The sequence below is a fragment of the Protopterus annectens genome, chromosome 8.part0 (genome assembly GCF_019279795.1).
Source record: "Protopterus annectens isolate FY-2018-M chromosome 8.part0, PAN1.0, whole genome shotgun sequence".
Taxonomy (NCBI): Eukaryota; Metazoa; Chordata; order Ceratodontiformes; family Protopteridae; genus Protopterus; species Protopterus annectens.
In genome coordinates this window covers 53518462-53545253 of record NC_056741.1, presented here as the reverse complement: position 1 = coordinate 53545253, position 26792 = coordinate 53518462, and the positions used below count along the sequence as shown (strand labels likewise).

The 26792-nt window shown below is 42.7% G+C and overlaps 1 protein-coding gene across 3 annotated transcripts in view; it reads left to right on the top strand.

The window, feature by feature from the left end:
* USP5 (ubiquitin specific peptidase 5) overlaps window positions 1-26792 on the top strand; it is a 2313977-nt gene that overhangs the window by 2030101 nt on the left and 257084 nt on the right. For all 3 annotated transcript variants that reach the window (XM_044079605.1, XM_044079604.1, XM_044079606.1), the window contains exon 16: window positions 17990-18133. In XM_044079605.1, coding sequence (XP_043935540.1) covers window positions 17990-18133 — 144 coding nt within the window. The remainder of the gene's footprint in view (window positions 1-17989; window positions 18134-26792) is intronic.

Below are 26792 nucleotides of genomic sequence, written 5' to 3'. Positions count from 1 at the left end.
AATCGACCTCAGAAATTTTACCACTACGGTGGTTGACTTATCAGACACCATCCCTTGGATGTCTCTACCCCAGCACGTGGTGCTGCTAGGCCTCCAGCAGCCATGTCCATTAAGGCCTTCGCCAGGGCTAAAGCAGCCAAGACTACTAAAACAGTGCCTGTTAAACCCCCACATCCAGGCCCTCTTCTAGTTCCCAAATGCTTACTTTGGCAGAAGATTTAATTTCTTTAATCAGAGGATCTCAATCTCACCCAGATAGGGCCTCTCAGCCCCCAGAGAAGAGACCTAGGACAGAGCCCCCTGAGCCAGTGTCCTCTGATGAATCTGCTGATGAATCAGACATAACTGACCAGCCAGAGGCTCCCTTCTCCAATTTTGAAGATTCTGATGCTGAAGAATCCATTCCAGCTGCTTCCCCACCAGAAGAATTCTCCTTTGGGGAAACCTTGCATGCCATGCGAGAACAGTTCCAATGGCAGCAACAGGATTTTTCAGACTCCAGAAGAAGACTTAGGACCTTTCTGCACCTCCCACAGCACAGGCCCTTAGCTATACCTCCTGTTCTCTCTGTGGTGGATGATGCTTTCAATGATGTTTGCTCCGCTCCAGATTCTTTACCCCAGCCCCTGCCAAACCAGACAGATTTTACAGGGTGCCAGATACTCATCACCACCTTTACAAGGCCCCACTTGCAGACCCAGAAACTATATCCCAGGGTCCCAAGGCAGTAGCCGCGACCATAGCTAAAACCCTACTCCTTCTGAAAGGGAAGCAAGGTCATTAGACAGATGGGGTAAAAGGTCTACACTTCAGCTACTCTCTCAGCTAGAGCTTTAAACTGTCAGTTTCACATGATACAATACCAAGAGTTTATGCTTGATCAGTTAACTAAAAACTAACCACTGATGAATCTCTTGATAAGAAATATGTATTAGAGATGGTAAATAACATACAACAGGTTAGCAACCATTCCTTAAAATGTGGCTATGATGCACTGGAGGCTTCATTTAGATCAGCCATGACAGGCACAGTGATAAGAAGGCATGCATGGCTAAAGGAACAAGCTTTACGGATCATGTTAAAGCTAAGCTGCTAGATGCTCCTATGGACAAGACAAGTTTGTTTGGTACACCTGCCCAGCAGGTTATGAAGAAAATGGAAGAAAAGGCAAAATCTGTTCAAACTGTTAAAGATTTCTTGCAGGTTCAACCCCAAGGTTTAGCAGGAACTGGCCTGCCAAAATTGGTCCTTTCCTGACTCCACAACATTTCAAAGGGGCAGGAATAGGCGTTCCAGAGGCAGAAACCAATCCAGAGGAGGTGCCTACAGAGGGCGACAGTGGCAAGGTAACAACAGAGGCACAGACACAGCCACTGCCACTACATCAGCACAATCACAGTGACTTAACCTAAATCCGCCTACCAGGGAACAAATAGCAGCTCCTCTAGGCGGAAAGTTAACCTTATTTTCAAGAACTGGCACTGCATAACAAAAGACAAGTGGATTTTACAAACCATAGATCAAGGTTACGGTTTCACTTCCACACTTTACCAGTCAAAGAGGAATGCCAAATCTACCTCCAAATCAAAAACAGAGGCTCTGCCAGATAATGGAGTTAGCAAACATGAGAGCTGTGGAAAGAGTGCCAACAGCAGAGCAAGGAAAGGGTTCTATTCCAGACTATTCCTAGTTCCAAGAAAGGAAAAAGTTGGAGACCAATTCTCGACCTGTCCACCTTAAATACATACATCATTGTCCCAAAATTCAAAATGCTGACACTACAGCAGCTTCTTCCCATGCTGGGCAAGGAGTCTTGGCTGGTAACTCTAGATCTCAAGGAGGCATACCTGCACGTCCCCATTCGACCAATCTGCAGAAGATACCTCAGATTTCTTGCAGGATCAGAGCACTATCAATTCTCTGCATTGCCCTTTGGCTTATCTACTGCCCAGAGTATTCACAAAATGCCTGGCATCAGTAATCGCCCATTGCAGACTACAGGAATTCAAATTTACCCATACCTGGACGACTGCCTGCTACAAGGGGACAACAAAAGCAAGCTGACAACAGATTTACAAAGGGTCATTTACTTGCTACAAGCACTGGGATACACAGTCAATTTACAAAAGTCAAGGCTGATACCCTCCCAAACAAGGACATTCTTGGGCGGAATTGGACACAGTAAAACAAATGGCATTCCTGACTACAGAAAAACAAAAGAACTTCCTCTTTACTTCTTGGCACTAACAAAACTGAACAAGTTAACAGCAAGAAAAGTACTGCAGGCCTTGGGCTTCATGGCATCATGCATAATCTTGGTTCCATTTGCCAGACTACATATGAGAAAACTACAGTGGTACCTAAAGAATTTATGGTCCCGACACAGACACAGTCTAGAAACAGAAATCCCACTAATTCCATGCTTAAAACAGGAGTTCCTATGGTGGGCTCAGGCATGCCAGTCAAACCCAGGCCTACCCTTTCGCAGATGTCAAGCAAGCCAGACCATCACAACAGGCGCTTCAGACCTAGGATGGGGGCCCACATGCTGGACAAATGCGTGCAAGGATTGTGGACACAGGATCAACTTCACCTGCACATCAACCTAAAAGAAATGCTGGCAGTAAAACTGGCAATCCAAAACTTCAAACCATTTCTCAAGGAGGGCCAGTTGATGATAAGGACAGACAACACCACAGTCATGTGGTACATCAACAAACAGGGAGGCACTCATTCATACCCCTATGCAGAATGACCTTGGAGCTGTGGACCCTGGCACTTTCGGCTACAACATCCAGTTACAGGCAATATTTGTACCGGGGAAAGACAATACTCTGGCAGACATATTAAGCAGAACCACTTCGGATGCCCACGAATGGAAGCTGCACCCGGACATCTTCAAGACCATCTCAAAGAAATGGGGAATGCCACAGATAGACCTATTCGCATCACCTCTCAATCACCAGCTCAAAAAATTCTGCACAAGGACATTCCACCCACTAGCATGGAAAGTGGATTCGCTCTCCTTCAACTGGAAAGGCCTAACAGCATATGCATTCCCGCCTCTTCCGTTGATACACAAGGTACTACTGAAAATCAAGGAAGAACGTCCAAGGATAATCATGATAGCTCCGAACTGGCCAAGACAACACTGGTACCCACTACTGAGGAGCATGTCTCGGAACAATATGTGGCCAATACCCCTGATGACTTTGATGTTAACTCAGAACAACTACAGCATCATACATCCAAACCTAAAAACGTTGCAACTAACTGCATGGAACATCACATAGCAGCAGCTAATCCAGAACTTTCCCAAAGAGTAAAAGACATTATTCTTGAAGCACGCAGACCTTCAACAAGAAGGAACTATGCTGGAAAATGGAAAAGGTTTGTCATTTGGAGTACAGAAAGAGGAGAAGATGTGTCAAACATAGATATGCCTAACATTCTGGAGTATCTGGCCGAACTTCTTCATTCAGGTCTGTCCTACTCCTCCATCAAGATACATGCATCAGCTATTTCAGCAGAATACAGCTTTGATCCACCTGTTTTTTCGCACCCTTTGCTCAGGCAGTTCCTCAGAGGAATCAAGAATGTAAAACCTCCAAGGAAACCACCATTACCAGCTTGGGATTTGAACTTTGTGCTAGAAAAATTGACACTATCACCCTTTGAACCAGCAGCAACAGCAGACCTACAACACCTGTCATGGAAAACTGCTTTCCTACTGGCAATTACTTCAGCAAGGAGGGTTTCAGAACTACAGGCCTTAATGGCAGTGCAACCCTTCCTAATCTTCCACCAAGATAGAGTGTCCATGAGGACTAATCCTACATTTATGCCCAAGGTGGTATCCAGAGTGTCTTTAAACCAGGCAATCCACCTACCTACCTTCTTTCCCAACCCACAAAACAGAGGGAAAGAATACTGCATACCTTGGATGTACATAGACAGCTACGCTACTACTTGGACAGAACAAAAATAGCAGAAAGACTGACCAACTTTTTGTAGCCTATGCAACAGGAAGGGAAGGAAAAGCTATTTCCAAACAGACAATCTCCAAATGGATAGGAAATTGCATACGATTCTGTTACTCCTTCCATGGAAAACCAATTCCACAGAACATAAGACCTCATTCTACAAGGGCAACAGCCACTACCACAGCCTTCTTACGAGGAGTGGCAACCAAAGACATTATTGAGGCGGCTACTTGGACCTCCGTGCATACATTTGCCAAGCATTATAATTTGCCTCTATATTCCAGATCCCGAGCAGGGTTTGCCACTGCTGTACTGCAAGGGATCCTAAACACACCATAATCTACCTTTATCCTCCTCCCTAGTTGGCTATGGTATTCTACCCAGTTGTTATGACTGCAGATGCATCCATGAAGGACATAGTACAGTTTTGTACCTACCATAAATGTAGATGTCCGAACTGGATAGCATCTGCAGTCAGGATTACCCTCCCTCCTTCCCCTCTGTGGTACTCCTAGGGTGTTTACCCTCCTAATAGCTAGCTGTTGGGGAGTCTTTATGGTGTATTTGTTTGTATATATGTACATACATGCTTATTGTTGTGTTTACCTCTATCTATTTGGAAACATTGGCATCTATCCAAATTTTAGCCTGAAAGAGGGCTTCTGGCATCTGGGGCAAGAAACACTGAGGAAAATGGCGTCGGCTGATGCTTTTATACCCGAAGACCAACAGAGATGACGTCGGGTGGAGTGCGACATCAGCCGAAGCCGGACCCGGACTTTGGAATCCGGCCGACTGAAGGGCTGCCTGACGACAGGACAACCCAGTTGTTATGACTGCAGATGCTATCCAGTTCGGACATCTACATTTATGGTAGGTACAAAACTGTACTTTCTCACCTAGGAATCACAATAAACTACGAGGTCTGCCTTGCTTCTATCTCAACGTATCATTTTTGTAGGAGTAGAATTAGATACAACAAAGATAATGGCCAAACTTCCTCCACAAAGGGTGCAAGTTCTACAATGTTAGGTCATAAGTCTTTTTTTCAAGAAAAAAGCGCAAGCAAGAACACTCCTAAAAGTCTTGGGGACCATGGCAGCAACAATAACCTTGATCCCATTAGCATGTCTGCACAAGAGAATTCTCCAGTGGCTACTGTCCACTTAGTGGTCGATGCAAGAGCTGCCCATGTCCCACAAAATATTGGTAACGGAATCTTGCAAAAAAGACCTTTGTTGGTGGCTTTACTCCACTCATGACGGTATGGTGACCCTTTGTACTTCCCCAACCACTAGCCACAGTGACCATGGACACTTCTCAGATGGGGGGACATCTGGGAAAGACCGTCCAAGGCACTTGGCAGAATCACAAGGCCCATTTGCACATCAGTGCTCTAGAGATGAGAGAGCTGTTTTTAGTGTTGCAGGCATTCCGAGGAGACTCTTCTGCTGGGAACTATTGCAATACAGATAGACATGTCAGTTGTATGGTACATAAACAAACAAGGAGGAACCACATCTTACCACCTTTGTTGGGAGGCCCTGAGATTATGGCAATGGGCAACCACCTCCCAATGCTTACTTATAACAATGCACATCCCGGGGAAATCCAGCGTGATTGCAGACAGACTCGGCAGAGCGATTCTAATGCCTCATGAGTGGTCCCTAAAACAGGAGGTGTCCGAGAAGATTTTCCACAAATGTGGCCAGCCTTGCTGCAACCTTTTTGCCACATCCATGAATGCCAAATGCAGCAGCTACTTTGCCCTGATTCCCCTCCGGGGGAGTCACCAAGGAATGCACATGTACACTATTGGCCCACGGGGTCTCCTCTGTGCTTTTCCTCCTTTTCCGTTGATACCAGGGACTTGATGCTCATCTCCTCATATTGGCCTCGTCAAATCTGGTTCACCTTCCTGTGGTCTCATCTCCGAGAGGAGCCTTTGATTCCAGTCCCGGTTCCGGACCTTGTGACTCTTGCATCAGGAGCACTCCATCCCTCCCTTCAGACTCTCAAGTTGACAGCTTGGCTGCTCCAATTCCAACCATAGCTGGGCCCCCTAACCTTTCTTCATCAGTAAAACGCATCCTAAGTTTTTCTCATAAGGCATCCAGTGAGAAAGATATATAGAAACATATGGAAAAGATTCTATATAATGGCTTCTCATAATTGTATTGACCCATTTTCTGCCCCAAAAGGTTCCATTCTAGAGTTCTTGGCAAAAGTATTCAATGAAGGTGCAGCCGCAGCTACCGTTAGAGTTTAGCTAGCAGCGATATCCAATTTCCATTTAGGCGAATCAGGCCTCAATATTATGTCTCTCAGACTATGCAAAGCCTTTCTTACAGGTACTTTTTTATAAAAACCACCTATTAAAGACCCTCCAGCACCATGGGACTTGAATTTTTTCTTGTCTCGTTTAATATTTCCCCTGTTTGAGCCAGCATCATCCTGCAAACTCAGATTTTTGACTTGGAAGACTACTTTTTTTGATAGCAATTGCCTCTGCTAGTGGGATTTCAGAGCTGCAGGGCTTGTCAAAAAAGTCCCTCCTACATGTTTTTTCCACAGAGACAGTCTCCTTACGAACAAACCATTTTTACCCAAAATATGTTCAGAATCTAATTTGAACCAATCCTTAGAGCTACCAGTATTTTTTCCTAATTAGGAGAATAAGGCAGAGTACATGTTGCACCAACTGGATGTGCATAGACAATTACGCTTCTACTTATATGGGACAAAGGACTTCAGAAAATCTGACCAACTATTCGTATCTTTTTCAGATTCAAAGAAAGGTGCTCCAGTTTCTAAAGTGACACTTTCAAAATGGTTCTCAGATTGAGAGCAAAGATCTTCCCCATAAAGTTGAAGGCCATTGCGACCTTTTCCACCTTTTGGGCTAGACTGCCAAAATACCATTTGTGCTGCAGCAACGTGGGAAGACCACATGCAAAGTTGATTTGGCCTCCAGGAACATGGCCTCCTTTGGGTCCACTGTTCTGAAGAATATTCTTCCCTGAGACACCCAAGAAAGATGGTGCTAAGAAAGTTGTCCCAACCTAGTAAGAATGAAGGTGAGAGAGGACAACAGCCCATAAAGAAGTTATGCACTCATCATAATGTTCCATGTCTGTTGTCCCCCTCGTCTTCATTCTTGCATCCCACCCTCCCTTCCCCCAACCTTTTGCTCCTGGAAGACCAAGTTGATAAAGTTGGCTATTAGCTATCTCTGACCTTCTTGATTGCTGTATAGGATATTAAGCTACCCTTATTTTGTATTCCTTTTTATAACTGCAAACAAGATCTGGGGAGCTCTCCTAGTGCATGATGGGATAGAGTTTAGCCACGAGCTAGTGGAAGACCTCGAGCTTATATACAAGGCCGAGTCGGATACGAGGATCTGATCAGAACCCAACCTAGTAAGAATGAAAGCAAGATGGACAACACACATGGAACATTATGGTGAATACATAACTTCTTTTTCTTGTGCAGTCTCATATTCAGCCAGCCTTTTCTTTATTTCGACCTCTGAGTTTTGAAGATGTTCTTCGTGTTTCACTGTTGCAGTCTTTACATTTGGGTAATCTGCTGGCAGGTTGCCCTCATTTGGGTAATCTGCTGGCAGGTTGCCCTCATTCGGCGAATTCCAAAGTCTTGGGTCCTGCGTCAGTTACTGTCTCCTCTTCCATAAAGTCAGGTCGTCAGGGGTATAAAACATGCAGCCGACGCTGTTTTCTTTAGTCTTTCTTGTCGCGCGGTGCCCACAGCAGAAGCATTTCGCAAGTGCCGGTCGGCCGACTACTGAAATATTCGAGTTTCAGAACCGAAGTCTTCACTAAAGCGAAGTACCCCGTTGGGGAAACTTTTTTCTTGCTTTTTACTGATGTCAGAAAAAGTTAATAATTGTATTACTTGTGGGAAACAAATACCTCATAAGGATTTCCATTTATACTGTATTCCTTGCCTAGGCCCTGATCACAACGTGCCTGGCTGTCAGTTTTGTGCTAGATTTAACCAATGCACTATTAAGCGTTGGTATATTTTTGCATCAAAGTATTTTGGAAACGGATTTAACTACCCAGAAATGTCGGATACCGATCCGACTACCGGAGTACATAAAAAACGCAAAGAAAAGGACAGAGAAAGGCAGTTGAGATCCAAAACTGACGCCGAAGCTTCTCCTAAGCTAGTCGCCGGTACTCAGTGAGGCGCTTTTGCAGCCCCTGATACCCACTACCTTTGAGTCGCAGGCCTCTACCGACACCCATGTGGAGTCCGGCATGCCGCAAGATACTCAAGGTATTAGACCGACGGATGTATCTCCCTTGGATTGGGTCCAGAGCCACTGAGCAGGCACCGGCTTCTGAGGGTGCATTCAGACCTCAACATTTGTATATCAAACCGACGACAGCTGCAAAACCAAAGACAAAAGCAACTTCTAAAACTAAAAAACCGACGCATGAGCCACGTGCATAGGCCTCTATGCCTAAAAAACAGATGATCAAAATGGCTGAAGACCTTATTACCTTGATCAGGGGTACCCATCCCCCTCCAGATAACAGGCCTAGGCAAGACACTGATTATGAATCTTCAGATCAGGTTTCTATTTCTTCTGATTCCCCTTCTGCTCGGGAGTTATCTATACCTCCCTATGAGGATTATGATGCTGAGGAGTCTATTCCATCTGCATCTCCTCCTGAGGATTATTCATTTGGAGAAACCTTGCATACTTTGAGGGAGCATTTTCACTGGGAGAGTCAAGACTTCTCATACTCAAAAAAGAGGCTCAGGGATTTCCTTCTTCTCCCTCAGCACAAGCCTTTGGCCATTCCCCCTGTTTTAGACATTGTGGATGATGTGTTTTCGGAGTCCAGCTTGACCCCTGACTCCTTGCCTCCGCCTCCCAGTAAGCCTGAAGGATGTTATAGGGTCCCTGACTCATAAACTTTTATTTATAAACCCTGCTGCTGATCCTGAAACTATTTCACAGGGTCCAAAGGGAGTTAAGGCCTCAACAGCAAAAAATCCTACCCCGTCTGACAGAGATTCAAGGGCACTGGACAGATGGGGAAAAAAGGTTTATACATCTGCAACCTTGGCAGTCAGGGCCTTACTGTCAATTTCATATGCTGAAGTACCAACAACATTTTATGGGATTGCTGAAACAGAAAATGATGTTGATTTCAGAATGTGCAGAAAATAAAGAATTGCAGGAATTATTGCATGCAGCTGAACAAGTTGGAAAGCATATTTTACAATGTGGTTTTGATTCTTTAGAGGCCTCCTGCAGGGCCGCAGTTACTGGATCTGTGATTAGGAGGCATGCCTGGTTAAAGGAACAAAATTTGCCTAATCATGTTAAAGCTAAATTGCTAGATGCACCTTTACAGCATGATTCTCTGTTTGGTATTAAGGTAGAAGAGGTTTTAAAGAAAATGGAAGACAAAGCTAAGTCTATGCAAACTGTTAGACTTCTTACAAGTGCAGCCACCAAGATTCAGTAGACACTAGCCTACAACAAATTGGTCCTTTCCTGTATCAGACAGAGCTCAAATGGGGCAAATCTAGACACCCTAAAGGTTCCAGATACCAAGCGCAAGACTCGTACAGGTCAAAGCAATGGGGCGCTTCCACCTCCAAGTCTGGAGGAGATAAAGCGCAAACCCACAGAAAGCAATCCCAATGACTTCCCTCTGCCTACACCAAGCACTTATCTTTTGGCAGCACCCATAGGGGGAAAATTAGCACTTTTTGCTCAAAATTGGCAGTTAATAACCCAGGACAAGTGGGTGCTAAACATCGTATCACAGGGATACAGATTCAATTTCCACACTCTGCTAACGGCAAATGGTTGGCCAGATCTGCCAAAACATCAATGGGCAGAGGCACAGAAACAGGTTATGTCCCTCATGGATATGGGGGCCAGTACCAGAACAGGAAAAAGGACAAGGTTTTTACTCAAGACTGTTCTTGGTACCCAGAAAGGACAAGGCCTGGCAACCAATACTGGATTTTTCGATTTTGAACATATACCTGGACATTCCAAAATTCAAAATGCTGACTTTGCAGCAGCTTCTGCCCATGCTGGGCAAGAATGCTTGTCTGCTAACTTTAGACCTAAAAGAGGCATACTTGCATGTACCAATAAGACAGTCGTGCAGAAGATACCTCAGATTCAAGGCTGGCTTAATGCAGCACCAATTCTCTGCACTGCCCTTTGGCTTATCTACTGCGCCCAGGGTCTTTACAAAGTGCCTGGCACCAGTAATTGCATTTTGCAGACAAAGAAGTATACAAATATGTCCTTACTTGGACGACTGTCTCATTCAAGCAGAGAACAAGGACACTCTTCTTCGACACATGGCGTTTGTGAAAAGGCTTCTAACATGGCTAGGGTACACAATAAATGAAAAGAAATCACATCTGGTACCCTTTCAAAAGATAACATTCCTGGGTGCAAGCTTGAATACAGCTGTCCAGATGGCTTACCTCACGCCAGACAAACAAAGGCAACTGACTACTTACTTCAAACTGATGGCAACAAAAACCCAGTCTTCTGCAAGACAAATTCTGCAGGCTCTGGGCTTCATGGCATCCTGCATCCTACTAATTCCATATGCAAGACTGCTTATGAGGAAACTTCAATGGTACCTAAAAAGTTTTAGAGTCAACATTCACACAGTCTGGAAACAATGATTCCTCTCATTCCCTTCCTGCAACAGGAATGGTGGGCAAAGGCCTGTCACCAAAACATGGGATGGCCCTTCACTCTACCTCCTGCCAGCCAAACCTTAACATCAGACGCATCAGATAATGCCTGGGGGGCCCACATGGCAGGAAGATACATTCAGGGCATATGGGCACCAAAACAAATGCATCTACATATCAACCAGAAAGAAATGCTAGCTGTTCAAAATGCCCTAACAGCCTTCAAGGACTTACTTCATCCAGGACAGCTACTGATAAAGACGGACAACACCACAGTCATGTGGTATATAAACAAGCAAAGGGGCACGTACTGTATACCCCATTTGCAGATTAGCCATGGCACTGTGGGACACAGCTTTGACCTACCAAATACATCTTCAAGCTCAATTCCGGCCAGGAAAACAAAACACTCTGGCAGACTATTTAAGCAGAAACCTTAAGGATCCCCACGAGTGGAAACTAAATCCACAAGTATTCAGCATGATAACAGAGAAATGGGGGAGCCCAGACATAGATCTATTTGCCTCTCATCAAAATTATCAATTGAAAAGATTCTGCACAAGGACTTATCACAGGCAAGTGTGGAAAGTGGACGCCCTATCCTTCAGTTGGAAAAAACGGTCAGTTTACGCCTTTCCTCCTCTGCCTCTTCTACCCAAGGTCCTCCTAAAAGTCAGACAAGAGAAGCCAAAGATGATTTTAATTGCCCCGGACTGGCCCCGCCAATACTGATACCCAGTCCTAAGGAACTTGTCTCCATACCCAGCTTGGACCTTGCCTCAAAGACCACAACTACTGTCCCAGCAAAACAATCAGATCCTGAATAATCAACTACAGACTCTGAACCTGGCAGCATGGCTAATCATGTAATCATACGAACGACACCTCTCAGTAAAGCTGTGATAGATGTCATTTTGGAAGCCAGAAGGCCTAGTACTAGAAAATCTTATGCTGCGAAATGGAAGCGATTCTGTGCTTGGAATCGATCACAAGGAACTGATACAGCAGAACCACATATTCCTCGGATATTACAATACTTAACTGAGATGCTTGACAAAGGCCTATCTTTCGCATCAGTCAAAATTCATGCCTCTGCCATTTCGGCTCATTACAATGCAGAGCCACCAATCTTTTCTCATCATTTACTATAGTAGTATCTTAGGAGCCAAAAATTTAAGGCCTCCTAGAAGATCACCATTACCTGCATGGGACCTCAATTATGTGTTGGAAAAGCTCATCCTGCCTCCATTTGAGCCAGCCGCTACTGCTGATATAAAGTTCTTATATCAGAGCTACAAGCCCTCTTGGTTGTAGAGCCTTTTATCATAGTTTACCCAGACAGGGTGTCTCTAAGGACAAATCCTACTTTTATGCCTAAGGTGGTTTCCAGTGTGGCTCTTAACCAAACAGTTCATCTGCCAACTTTTTATCCAAATCCGCAGAACAAAGGGGAGAGAATTCTGCATTCCTTGGACGTACACAGACTTCTAAGATTCTACTTGAGCAGGACTAAAGCTCTAAGAAAAACTGAGCAATTACTAGTGTCATATGCTGCAGGATCAGAAGGAAAGGCTATCTCAAAGCAGACAATTTCAAAGTGGATAAGCCACTGCATCCGTTTCTGCTACTTACACCATGGTAAACCTGTGCCCAAGGGCATTAGGTCTCATTCCACCAGAGCTGCAGCTACTTCAGCAGCCTTTCTCGGAGGAGTACCAACCAAAGGCATTCTAGAGGCTGCTACTTGGAGTTCTGTTCACACCTTTACAAAGCATTACCATTTGCCTCTCTACTCTAAGTCCAGGGCAGGCTTTGCCACTGCAGTGCTGCAGGGCCTTATAGCCGCACCTAATGCTGTTTAGCTCCAGCCTCCCAACCATAGCTTTGGGATTCTACCCAAATGTAATGACTGCAACAGTGAAACACAAAGAACATAGTACAGTTGTGTACACTTACCATAAATGTAGATGTTCGAGTGTATTTACTGTTGCAGTCCAGGTTACCCTCCCGCCATCCCCCCTGTTATTCTACAGTTTATCTTTCCTTCTCTATCTTCTACAACCTATGTGGTGTATTTGCTTGTAGATGAAGGTAAAGTTTATATTGATGCATGTGTGTATATATATATATATATATATATATATATATATATATATATATATATAATATTGCTACCTTTTGGGGGGCACCTGACATCGGGGGCAAGAAAAAGTAAAGAAAATGGCGTCTTCTGCATGTTTTATACCCCTGACGACCTGACGTCATGGAAGAGGAGACGGCAACCGATGCAGGACCCAAGACTTTGGAATTCAGGCTGACTGAGGGCAACCTGCCAGCAGATTATCCAAATGTAATGACTGCAGCAGTGAATACACTCAAACATCTACATTTATGATGTGTACACAACTGTTCTTTTTATCACCTTATCTGAATATCTGTTTAAAACTTCTTCCATTTTTTCCAACTTTTTTTGTTTGAGTCTATATACTGCCTCAATGTTTCCTTTATTTTAGTCATGTCTGTATGCAGTTGCCTTATACTTTCCTCTAATTCATTGGAAGTCATGTCTGAAGCTTGTAGTGCTTTTTGCTGAACAGCTGTAGTTCTTTTCCCCATCAGTATTTTTTCGTCGCCTTTTGCAGCTGATTTTCCTTCAGGACCTCTCTCTTTCTTTTTTTTCCTGGCATCCAGGCAGTGTACTTAGTAGCCAGTCACTGAAATTTACCCAGAAATCTAGGCCCACTGGCTTACTCTAAGTTTCCGTTTTCACACTTGGAGGGCTAGAGTTAAGCTGTTACTCGTGTGCAGCCATCTTGGAAGTCGGCTCTAATCAACTTGTTGATCTGTGTGCGGTCATCTTGGAAGCCCCTGTTGTGTGAATTTAATATGGTCCTGTAAACAGACAGTGCCCTATGACTATGTCTGGAAAAGGCCAATGTGAATCAATGTTCTGTCATGGTTAATAACATAAAACTGAGTAGAGTGTTGTCAGTAAATGCCAGAACGTCTCCCTTTTAGGATTTTTTTCCTTCTGCCTCAGGGAAACTCATTTTTTTGGCGAGAGTATTCTTGAGGACATTTGGTTATGTCAGCTTCCATTTTAATGTTCCCTTAGGTCAAGCTACACATGCAGAAGCTACAGTGACTTTTCAAATTTTTGGGGTCACAACAACGGTGCTCCTGATTCCCACCATTAGAAAGAAGTTTTTGTGGTGGTACCTATAAATGGAGGTATGCCAGAGGATTCTGTTTGCAGTCCTGTAGATGAGACGGCCACTGAGCACAGATGCCCGAGATCTGGGCAGAAGTAGGGGGGGGTGCATTTTTACTTTTTAAGGGACAAGACACACGGAGAAAATTAGTGGTTCACAGGCATATTACTTCAAACGAGAAGATGACCCTGATTTTTGGAGTTCAGTGCCTTCAGAGTCCTTATAGGAGCTCAGAGGGTAATAGACAACACTGTTTTCTTATGGTTTATAACCAAACAAGGGGTGTGTTCTCTTACCATTTGTGCTCACTGTCTGTGATTACTTTGTAGGTAGCATCTCAATGAGGCTTGTACCTCTGAGCATCATCTTCTGTCTCATGTGGAGAGGCAGTGCATTTTTGGCATTGGGCCATAGACTTAGGTGCCATACTCTTACCAATTTCCATCTTGGGATGGTGAACAGACAGTTCAACTCCCTTCAGAGCTTATCCCTGGTCAGGTCTTCCCTGAAGTGGTTTAGTCAAGAGAGTGACCTGTGTCATGTGGGAGTATTTGGTCCTTCCCCTCTTCTGTTTATTTTAGCAAAACAGTAGCGGAGGTACTGTTGGAAGCATTCTCATTTCTGCAGCGTGATATTCCTTTACACATACTTGTCATTGCTACCGAGTCCATGTCTTATCACAATATTCAAAGAAAATAATTTTCGTTGTCAGACAACACTGAACAAGAAAAGCATGGTTTCAGGTTATAAGGTTACTAACTGTACAGGCAAACCTCTTGGTCCTTTCATGATTGTGGTATATGTGTCTGATACTTCTGTGTATCAGGACCACGTGAAGGGCAGTATTAGAGCCTGTCACTGGCATGTCAGGCAGTTAGTGGAATGAGTTGTGTATCTGTTTACCCAGTTTGAGGAATCTCTCACACTTTTTGGTTGATTGGCTTATCCATCTACCATTTGTATGTTTTCTGGAAGGCCTCATTCTGGTAGCTTACACCCCTATGAAGTACATCTTTGAGCTGCAGGCCTTTATGGCTAGGGAATCATGTCTGGTTTACCGGAAACACAAATACGCCCCTTAAAGTGAAGCTTTATTTCCCTCCAATGGTAGTTTTGAGTTCTTCCCTGAGTCAGGGTTTAATCTTTGTTTTCTTTATGGCAGAAAAATGCTGGAGGAAGAGAGCCCTTCATAACCCAGATGTGCATGACAGCTCAGGAATTACTTGATGCAGATTCATGAGTTGAAGATTGATCAGTTCATCTCCTTTGCTATAGGAAGAAAGGGGGTTGTAGCTGTTTAATAGTAACTTTCGTGGTGGATTGCTCCCAAATGGCAAGTGCTGTGCCTAGAGCCACTCCCCATGTTGGCACATGCTACAGTCAAAGCCCAGTCCTCCAGGAAAGCGGCTGCCTTCAGTGCTTGCTTCAGGACAGTGCCTGCATTTGTGCATCAGCTACTTTGCACACTATGCATGCCTTCAGCAGGCGTTATTGTCTTCACATCATTTTGAGTAGTCTGGCTACTCTTAGGAAGCTATTAATCTAGGAATCTGTTGTCTGGACTCTGTGCAGTTCTCTGTCACCATCCACCTTGTTAACTGCCTGGGTTTCAGCCCACCAAGGACCTGTCATGGAGGGTCCTTGACATTTGTAGCTTTGTTTTGGCTCCTTTCTCAGTGCAGCTTGACTCTTGTGAGGCCCATTATTCTTCCTAACTCAACTGCAACACCCACCCTCCTGGATCACAGGCCTCCAGCCACCCAGGATAATTAGTAGAGGAAAAGGGGGGATGAGAAAGTGAACTTGAGATGCAGAGAGGAGTTGAGCCACCTGCAGCCTTGTGTATTCTGCTTGTGAGGGAGATTTTTAATACGTAACGTAACCCTCTGTTGTGTTAAGTTATGTGAAGGGGCATGTAGTCATACAATAGGGAAGAACTGCTTTAGCCAGCATCGAAATGTATGCCTCGTATGCCCACCCATCTTGCATTTTGACTGCCACTAATTTAGATGGCTGTAGAACCTGAAAAATGCATGAACTTGTGGTTATTCCCCAGCACATCCCACACCCTCCTGTCTGAAAGAGGAGAGCAGGTATTGCATTGACATTCCTATCCTCCCCAAGTTATTCCTCCTAATCGAACCAAAGTCATCTGTGCCTCAGTTGGGACTTCATACTTCTGATCAGAGAGCCGACTTTGGCAGGGTAATCAGTGTTGTAATAGATACCTTCATACTATATTAGTTGATATGAGATTGACCTTTATGATGGTTAGGAAATGCCTTCCCTCCACCCTCTGCAGATGAATGGTCATTTGCCAGCTGCTGCTGGATTTCCCTCTGAGTTGGTCAGTTTACAGATCCTTATATTGCTTGTTTCATATTTTAGTGTCTGATCTTTTTTGTTTCCTAAGGTGCTTGATGGTGTTATTGGGGCAAACTGGAACGCTTTGGGAACTCTGGTGCTTATGCATCAAGCAAGTTGCATCATATCCCTGTACTGGAATAGGGACATAGACATCTCAAAATGCAAGGTTTTGCTGAAAAAAGTAATACTGAGCTCTGACTGATATGGGGAAAATACCCAACCAAAGCCAAGTTAAGCAGGGTCCTCTCTCAGATCAGCTGATAATGTAAAAGCATACATACACACTTAATCTTCCTTTGGTTGAAAAAAATTTTTTTGCCAGTTTGCGGGGAAAAAAGCTAGAATATGTGATTGCATTGCAGTGCAGTGTCTGAGTTGGTGTACATATGTTTAGCAGGGGGTGTGGGTGCGTAGGGGAATCTTGCATCCATGTAAAAACACTTAAGAACTGCAGTTTTTCAATGATTTGTGATTGAGCACTGACTCATGATCATGTTTGATTTCCTCCTTTTTATACAGAGATATACACCTATGTATTTTAAACTTTTAATATTTACCATTGTACAGATATTGGTGTTCTAAGGATCATGAATGGTGTTAAACCCTTTTTATACAGAGATATACACCTATGTATTTTAAACTTTTAATATTTACCATTGTACAGATACTGCTGTTCTAAGGATCATGAATGGTGTTAAACCCTTTTTATACAGAGATATACACCTTATGTATTTTAAACTTTTAATATTTACCATTGTACAGATATTGGTGTTCTAAGGATCATGAATGGTGTTAAACCCTTTTTATACAGAGATATACACCTATGTATTTTAAACTTTTAATATTTACCATTGTACAGATACTGGTGTCCTAAGGATCATGAATGGTGTTAAACCCTTTTTATACAGAGATATACACCTATGTATTTTAAACTTTTAATATTTACCATTGTACAGATACTGCTGTTCTAAGGATCATGAATGGTGTTAAACCCTTTTTATACAGAGATATACACCTTATGTATTTTAAACTTTTAATATTTACCATTGTACAGATATTGGTGTTCTAAGGATCATGAATGGTGTTAAACCCTTTTTATACAGAGATATACACCTATGTATTTTAAACTTTTAATATTTACCATTGTACAGATACTGGTGTCCTAAGTATCATGAATGGTGTTAAACCCTTTTTATACAGAGATATACACCTATGTATTTTAAACTTTTAATATTTACCATTGTACAGATACTGGTGTTCTAATTATCATGAATGGTGTTAAACCCTTTTTATACAGAGATATACACCTATGTATTTTAAACTTTTAATATTTACCATTGTACAGATACTGGTGTCCTAAGTATCATGAATGGTGTTAAACCCTTTTTATACAGAGATATACACCTATGTATTTTAAACTTTTAATATTTACCATTGTACAGATACTGCTGTTCTAAGTATCATGAATGGTGTTAAACTTAAGGACTTGGCAAGCTATGCACAAAAAATGAGAAATGCATATGGGTTTTTTTTTTTTTTTGCTGTTTTCTTCATATTGCCATCTGCTTTGTTTTGTTGCTGTTTTCCTTTCAGTACTAGGCGCTGTGTAGGTAATAACAGAATGTGTTGTGATTTGTAGCTTGGTCTGAAGGGGTAATGGAACATTATGATCATTTGTTTTGACCCCTGTGCTGTGTTTCTAATTTGCTTTTGCAGCTCCAATGCTGGATGAATCTATTGTCATTCAGCTGGCAGAAATGGGATTCCCTATGGAGGCCTGTCGAAAAGCAGTTTACTACACCGGAAATGCTGGAGCAGAAGCTGCCATGAACTGGGTGATGTCCCATATGGATGAACCAGGTAGGACTGTTATAAAAATCCACATGCTGAATGAGTAGAACCATACTGTACACATCTGTTTAGATAGGAAGATTAAGTTATTAGTGTCTGTTTTGAGAGTGTGTGTATTCTAACATTTGGGTTATGCCGTCCTTTGGATCAGATGTTCAGCTGGAGTCCTAGCTGCTTAAGTTGGTGCTTAGCCCTGGTGGATGGAAAAGATCCTGCTTATTTAAACAAAGGACCCCTACCTTTTTTTCATAATACTAATTTTTATTATATACAATGTATCTTATTTACAATATGTACAATTTTTCTTATTTACAGTATATGTTATTCAAAATTTAACAGTTTTTAATAAGTACATAACTCAAACGTCACAATTCCTTTTACTATAAAAACTTACCCATTTTACATTATTGAACACCTACTCCACTATCCACAGCCAAAATATATTTTTTAACATATTTATTAAAGCCCACATGTTCTTCGTGTTTCACTGTTGCAGTCATTACATTTGGGTAATCCTGCTGGCAGGTTGCCCTCAGTTGGCCTGAATTCCAAAGTCTTGGGTCCTGCGTCGGCTGTCGTCAGGTCGTCAGGGGTATAAAAGAAGCAGCCGGCACCATTTTCTTCAGTCTTTCTTGCTGCAAGGTGCCCGAAGCAGAAGCAGTTCGCAAGTGCCGGTCGGCCGACTCCTGAGATTTTCGAGTTCGAATTTCAGATCCGAAGTCTTCTATAAAGCCAAGTACCTCACTGGGGAAACTTTTTTCTTGCTCCAGAACCGATGTCAGAAAAAGTTAATAATTGTATTTCTTGTGGGAAGCAAATACCTCATAAGGACTTTCATTCTTACTGTATTCCTTGCCTAGGCCCTGATCATAACTTTCTGGGTTGTCGGTTTTGTGCTAGATTTAACCAACGCACTATTAAGCGTCAGTATGATTTTGCTTTAAACTACGTTGGACGCAGGTTTAATTATCCAGAAATGTCGGAAAGCCGTCCGACTACCGGAGTTCACAAAACACGCAAAGAAAAAGAAAGACAGCCGAGGCCCAAAACCGATAACGAAGCTTCTCCTAAGCCAGTCGCCGGTTCTCAGTGAGGCACTTTCGCAGCCCCTGACGAAAGCTACTTTAGAGTCGCAGGCCACTACCAACTCCCACGTGGAGTCGGCCATGCCGCTGGAAACTCAAGGTATTGGAGCCTCGGGCGCTAATCCTTCAGATAGGTCCGGAGCCGATGAGCAGGCACCGGCTTCTGAGGGTGTATTCAGACCCAAACATCTGTACATTAAACTGACTTCAAAGACTAAAGCACCTTCAAAGGCAAAGAAGCAAACTCAAGAGCCACGTGGACAGGCCTCCATGCCCAAAAAAACAGGTGCTCAAAAATGGCCGAAGACTTGATTACCTTGATCAGGGGTTCCCATCCCCCTCCTGATAAGCGGCCTAGGCAAGAGACTGACTGAATCTTCAGATCATGTTTCCATTTCTTCTGATTCCTCTTCTGATCAGGAATATTCCTTCTCCCCTATGAGGATTCTGATGCTGAAGACTCCATACCTTCAGCTTCTCCTCCTGAGGATTATTCATTTGGGGAAACCTTGCATACCATGAGGGATCATTTCCACTGGGAGAGCCAAGATTTTTCAGAATCTAAAAAGAGGCTCGGGGATTTCCTGTTACTACCTCAGCACAAGCCATTAGCCATCCATCCTGTGTTAGACATTGTGGACGATGTGTTTTCGGAGTCTAGCTTTACCCCTGACTCCTTGCCTCCATCTCCAGTTAAGCCTGACAGATATTACAGGGTTCCTGACTCACATAAATTCCTTTTTAAAAACCCTGCTGCAGACCCAGAATCTATTTCTCAGGGTCCCAAGGGAGTTAAGGCTTCCGCTGCAAAAAACCCTACCCCTTCTGACAGGGATTCTAGGGCACTGGATAGATGGGGAAAAAAGGTTTACACATCTGCTACTTTGGCTATAAGGGCCTTAAACTGTCAGTTTCATATGCTCAGATATCAGCAACCTGTCATGGCATTGCTTAAACAGAAAATGTTGTTAAACTCTGAATGTGCAGAAAGCAAGGAAATGCAGGATATATTGCAACAAGTTGGAAAGCATACTTTGCAATGTGGTTTTGATTCTTTAGAGGCCTCCTGTAGGGCCACAGTTACAGGTTCTGTAATTAGAAGGCATGCTTGGTTAAAGGAACAAAATCTGCCTGATCATGTTGAAGTTAATTAGGTGCACCTTTACAGCATGATACTTTGTTTGGTGTTAAGGCAGAAGAGGTGTTAAAGAAAATGGAGGACAAGGCTAAATCTATGCAAACAGTCAAAGATTTCTTACAAGTACAGCTGCCTAGGTTTAGTAGACACTGGCCAACAAAGAATTGGTCCTTTCCTATGTCAGACAAACCTCAAAGGGGCAGATCCAGACGCCCTAGAGGCAGATCCCAGGCGCAAGATTCATACAGGTCAAAGCAATGGGGTGCTTCTACCTCCAAAAGTGGAGAAGACAAATCACAACCTTACAGGAAACCGTCCCAATGACTTCCCCCTTCCTGCACCAAGCACTTAGTTCCTGGCAGCACCCTTGGGGGAAAATTAGCACTTTTTTTTCTCAGAACTGGGACATTATAACCCAGGACAAGTGGGTTCTAAATATCATGTCACAAGGCTACAAGTTCCATTTCCATACCCTGCCAAAGGCAAACGGCTGGCCAGATCTGCCAAAAAAATCAATGGACAGAGGCACAAAAACAAGTCTCATCCCTCATGGGCAATGAGGGCCATTCAACAAATGCCAGAGCAAGAGCGCAAGAGCGGGGACACGGATTTTACTCAAGACTGTTCTTGGTACCCAGAAAGGACAAGGCCTGGAGGCCAATACTGGACCTATCGATTCTGAACACATTCCTGGATATACCAAAATTCAAAATGTTGACTTTGCAGCAGCTTCTGCCCATGGTGGGCAAGAACTCTTGGTTTGTAACTTTAGACCTAAAAGAGGCATACCTGCATGTCCCAGTCAGACAACTATGCAGAAGATACCACAGATTCAAGGCTGGCTCGATGCATTACCAATTCTCTGCACTGCCCTTTGGCTTATCTACTGTGCCCAGGGTCTTTACAAAGTGCCTGGCACCAGTAATTGCATTCTGCAGACTAAGAGGAATACAAATATATCCTTACTTGGACTACTGTTTCATTCAAGCAGAGAAGAAGGACATCCTTCTACAGCATCTGGCGTTTGTGAAAAAACTTCTAACGTGCCTAGGGTACACAGTCAACGAAAATAAATCAAAACTAGTACCCTCTCAAGAGATAATATTCTTGGGTGCAAGCTTAAATACAACTGCCCAGATGGCTTATCTCACGCCAGACAAAAAAAGGCAACTGACAACCTATTTCAAAATGTTAGCAACAAAGGCCCAGTTATCTGCAAGAAAAATTCTGCAGGCTTTGGGCTTCATGGCATCCTGCATCCTACTCATTCCATATGCAAGACTGCATATGAGGAAACTTCAGTGGTACCTAAAAAGTGTTTGGACTCAACATTGCCACAGCCTAGAAACTATAATTACTCTCATTCCCTGCCTGCAACAGGAGTTTCGATGGTGGGCAAAGGCTTGTCACCAAAACAAGGGACAGCCATTCACATTACCCCCAGCCAGGCAGACACTAACAACGGATGCATCAGATTATGCCTGGGGGGCCCACATGTCAGGAAGATGCATTCAGGGAACATGGACTTCAAACCAAATGTATCTACATATCAATCAAAAAGAGATGCTAGCTGTTCAAAATGCCCTGACAGCCTTCAAGGACCTACTTCATCCAGGACAACTACTGATAAAGACAGACAACACCACAGTCATGTGGTATATAAACAAGCAGGGGGGCACACATTCTTACCCCCTTTGCAGACTAGCCATGACCCATGACTTTGTGGGACACCGCATTGACTTACCAAGTACATCTGTAGGCACAATTCCTGCCAGGAAGGAAAAATACTCTGGCAGACAAACTAAGCAGAAACCTCATGGATCCCCACGAGTGGCATCTGGATCCACAAGTCTTCAGCATGATAACAAGGAAATGTGGATGCCCGGACATAGATCTGTTTGCCTCCCATCACAACTACCAACTAAAGAGATTCTGCACAAGGATTTATCACAGACAATCATGGAAAGTGGACGCCCTATCCTTCAGCTAGAAAAAACTATCGGTATATGCCTTTCCCCCTCTGCCTCTCCTCCCCAAGGTACTCCTAAAGGTCAGACCGGAGAAGCCAAAGATGATACTTATTGCATCAGACTGGCCCCGCCAGCACTGGTACCCAATATTAAGGAGCTTATCTCGATGCCCAGCTTGGACCTTCCCTCAAGTACCGCATCTCCTGTCCCAGCAAAACAATCCGATCCTGCACAGCCAACTCAGGACTTTAAACCTGGCAGCATGGCGGATAATGTAGTCATACAAACACACCTCTCAGCAAAGCTGTGATGGATGTCATTTTGGAAGCCAGAAGGCCTAGTACTAGAAAATCTTATGCTGGAAAATGGAAGAGATTCTGTGCTTGGAACCAGGCACAAGGAACAGATACAGCTGTGCCATATATTCCTCAGATTTTACAATACTTAACTGAGATGCTGGACAAAGGCCTATCTTTCTCATCTATTAAAATTCATGCCTCTGCCATTTTGGCTCATTACAATGCAGAGCCACCAATCTTTTCTCATCCCTTATTAAAACAGTACCTCAGAGGAGCCAAAAATGTAAGGCCTCCAAGGAGATCACCAATGCCTGCATGGGACCTCAACTATGTCTTGGAAAAACTCACCCTGCCTCCTTTTGAGCCAGCTGCTACTGCTGATATAAAGTTTTTATCTTGGAAAACAGCTTTGCTCCTAGCAATAATTTCTGCAAGACGAGTTTCAGAGCTACAGGTACTCATGGCTGTGGAACCTTTTATTATTTTTTGTCCTGACAGGGTCTCCCCGAGGACAAACCCAACATTTATGCCTAAAGTGGTGTCCAGTGTGGTTCTTAACCAAACCATTCATCTGCCAACTTTTTATCCAAATCCACGGAACAAGGAGAAAGAATTCTGCATTCTTTGGACGTACACAGACAGCTTAGATTCTACTTGGACAAAACCATAGTTTTCAGAAAGACAGAGCAATTACTAGTGGCATATGCTGCAGGATCACAAGGAAAGGCTATCTCAAAGCAGACTAGTTCAAAGTGGATAGGCCACTGCATTCATTTCTGATACTTATACCATGGCAAGCCAGTGCCCAAGAGCATTAGGCCACATTCCACCAGAGCTGCAGCCACTTCAGCAGCCTTTCTCAGGGGAGTACCAACCAAGGACATTTTAGAGGCAGCTACTTGGAGTTCAGTGCACACCTTTACAAAGCACTATCATCTGCCACTCTACTCTAAATCCAGGGCAGGCTTTGCCACTGCAGTACTGCAGGGTCTCATATCCGCTCCTAATGCTGTTTAGCTCCAGCCTCCCAACCATAGCTTTGGAAATCTACCCAAATGTAATGACTGCAACAGTGAAGCACGAAGAACATAGTACAGTTTTGTACACTTACCATAAATGTAGATATTCGAGTGTATTCACTGTTGCAGTCCAGGTTACCCACCCGCCATCCCCCCTTTTCTGATGGAACCTATCTTTCCTTCTCTGATTTATACAACCTATGTGGTGTATTTGCTTGTGGATGAAGGTAAAGTTTATATTGCTGCATGTAACTTTATATATACATATAAATTTTGGCTACCCTTTTAGGGGGCACCTGACATTTGGAGCAAGAAAAACTAAAGAAAATGGCGTTGGCTGCTTCTTTTATATCCCTGACAACAGCTGACGCAGGACCCAAGATTTTGGAATTCTGGCCGACTGAGGGAAACCTGCCAGCAGGATTACCCAAATGTAATGACTGCAACAGTGAATACACTCGAACATCTACATTTATGGTAAGTGTACACAATTGTACTTTTTCATTAAGCATAAATTCCTTCACTCTTTGATTGAATATTGTCCAAATTGTTGAAATTATCTTTTTCTGAATTTTATTAATGTAACTTTTCGTCTTGTCTCCATAATATACATACTTAGTCATATCCATTTTAAGACTATAGTAGAGAGTGTATTATCGAAACTAATTGGGACCTCGGGTAGATCAGATAAACTGGATAATCAAACATATAATTGAACCAGATAAAAAACTTCTAAAATCTTGTTTCAGCACACAGAAGTGCACTTTTCAACCATTCAGTGATTCCATTAGACAGTAAAGAATATTTTTCACACACAAGCTTGACTACAAGCTCAAAAAACATGCTCAGACAAATACATATAATGTTTACATATTCAGAATTTATGATTTTTCCTACCCGAAAACTTTGGAAGGCTGGTTCGGGTAAGTGACATTTCAGATTATCGATGCTCTACTGTATTTATATCTGTATAATTTTCTAAATATTTCAAATCTATCACCTTTTTCCATAATGATTTAACTCTTTTGCAGCTTAACATGTTCACTGGTTTCAGATTGATTGCAGTATATGTAATTTCTATTACTGTTACTTTTGTGTAGCTTATTTGCTTTTATTGGTAATTTTTGTATGATTAACCTCCATTAAATCTTGTCATTTCCAAGTACTTATGTCTTTCCATTCCTGTTTTAATCGCAGCCCTTTTTGCAAGTATCTTTCCACAGATAAATGCAACAAAAAAACTTTCCATAATAGTATGACTTTCTCTCATCTTCAGTTTCATTCATTATTTTCCAAAGCAAATTTTGTCTTGATAATTCATTTCCTTATTATCACATAATCTCGTTCTCTTAAAACTCAAAAAAATCACCCCATTCAGTACTATATTTAGTTTTAAAAATTCTCTCCAGTAAGGAGTTATTACCCTTCAAACTTTAATACTTTGCACAAGTGTAAAGAGACTGTATACACTATAGGATTTATCAACCCCAAACCACCTTCTTTTTTTACATATAATATTCCTCATTTTATTGGACTTAATCTTAATCTCCAAATGAGCGTAAATATAATACTATAAAATATGTTTTCAGATGTTAGTGGGATACTAAATGCATTTGCTAAATAAGCAGTTCTAGCGAGTAAAAATCACATATATTTTTTTCTTAAAGGATAATCTAAAGGTCTTCCGAAACATACACTGTTTTTTCCATGACCTTTAATTTTCCTCCCATATTGCTCTTATATTTTCTCATTTCCCAAAAGTTAATCCAAGTATAGTTATCCCTGTCATATTAAAATGAATACCTCCCAACATACCTTCATAACCTAAACATTGACTTTTTTATCTGTATTTATAGAAAAATCTATTTCATCTATAAAATCCAGTAAGTTTATCACAGTCATTCTTTCCTGATTTCTTGTAGCAAAAGTATCATCCACATATAATAGCATAATCAGAATATTTATACCTTCATTAGTTATATATATCCATTATGCCTCATCTCTATAATGTGTGTCGAGTTCACATTCATTACTTTCACAAAAGTAAAGCTACTCAGAGGGCAACCTTGCCTTATACCCTTTTCAAGCACAATTTCCTTACTAAGCCAACAATTTCTTAGTACCTTAACCATATTTAACCTATAAGCTGTAATGCAGAGAGTTTCTGTCTTGTTACTTTAATTATAGATATCACATACCTGTAGAGTGTTACGTTCAACTGAATTAAAGGTTTCATTTAAATCATCCGCCAGTAATTTTGCTTGAACCTTCTTTTATAAAATGTCATCCACTAATTCTCTAATCAGTAATAGTAAATCATGCACTTTTTTTTTTTTTTTTTACCTTTTATAACATAAATATTTGTATTTATCATCATTCATCATCTTCTTTCGGCTGTTCCCATTACGGGTCGCCACAGCGGATCATCTGTTTCCATTTCTTCCTGTCCTCTGCATCTTGCTCTGTCACACCAACCACCTGCATGTCCACTCTCACCACATCCATAAACCTTATCTTAGGCCTTCCTCTTTTCCTGTTACCTGGTAGCTTCATCCTTAGCATCTTTTTCCCAATATACTCAGCATCCCTCCTCAGCACATGTCCAAACCAACGAAATCGTGCCTCTCTGGCTTTGTCTGCAAACCTTCCAACCTGGGCTGACCCTCTAATATACTTATTCATAATCCTGTTCACCCTCGTCACACCCAGTGCATATCTTAACATCTTTAACTCTGCCACATCCAGCTCTAACTCCTGCCTTTTTGTCAATGCCACTGTCTCCAACCAATATAACATAGCTGGTCTCACTACCCTCTTGTAGATCTTCCCTTTCACTCTTACTGGTACTCGTCTGTCACAAATCACTCCTGACACTCCTCCACCCACTCCATCCTGTCTGTACTCTCTTCTTCACCTGTCTTCCACACTCACCATTACTCTGAACTGTTGATCCCAAGTACTTAAACTCATACCCCTTGCATCCTCACCATTCCTCTATCCTCCCTCTCATTCACACACATATATTCTGTCTTAGTCCTGCTGACCTTCATTCCTCTTCTCTCTAGAGCATATCTCCATGTCTCCAGGGTCTCCTCCACCTGTTCCCTACTCTCACTACAGATCACAATGTCATCTGCAGACATCATAGTCCACGGGG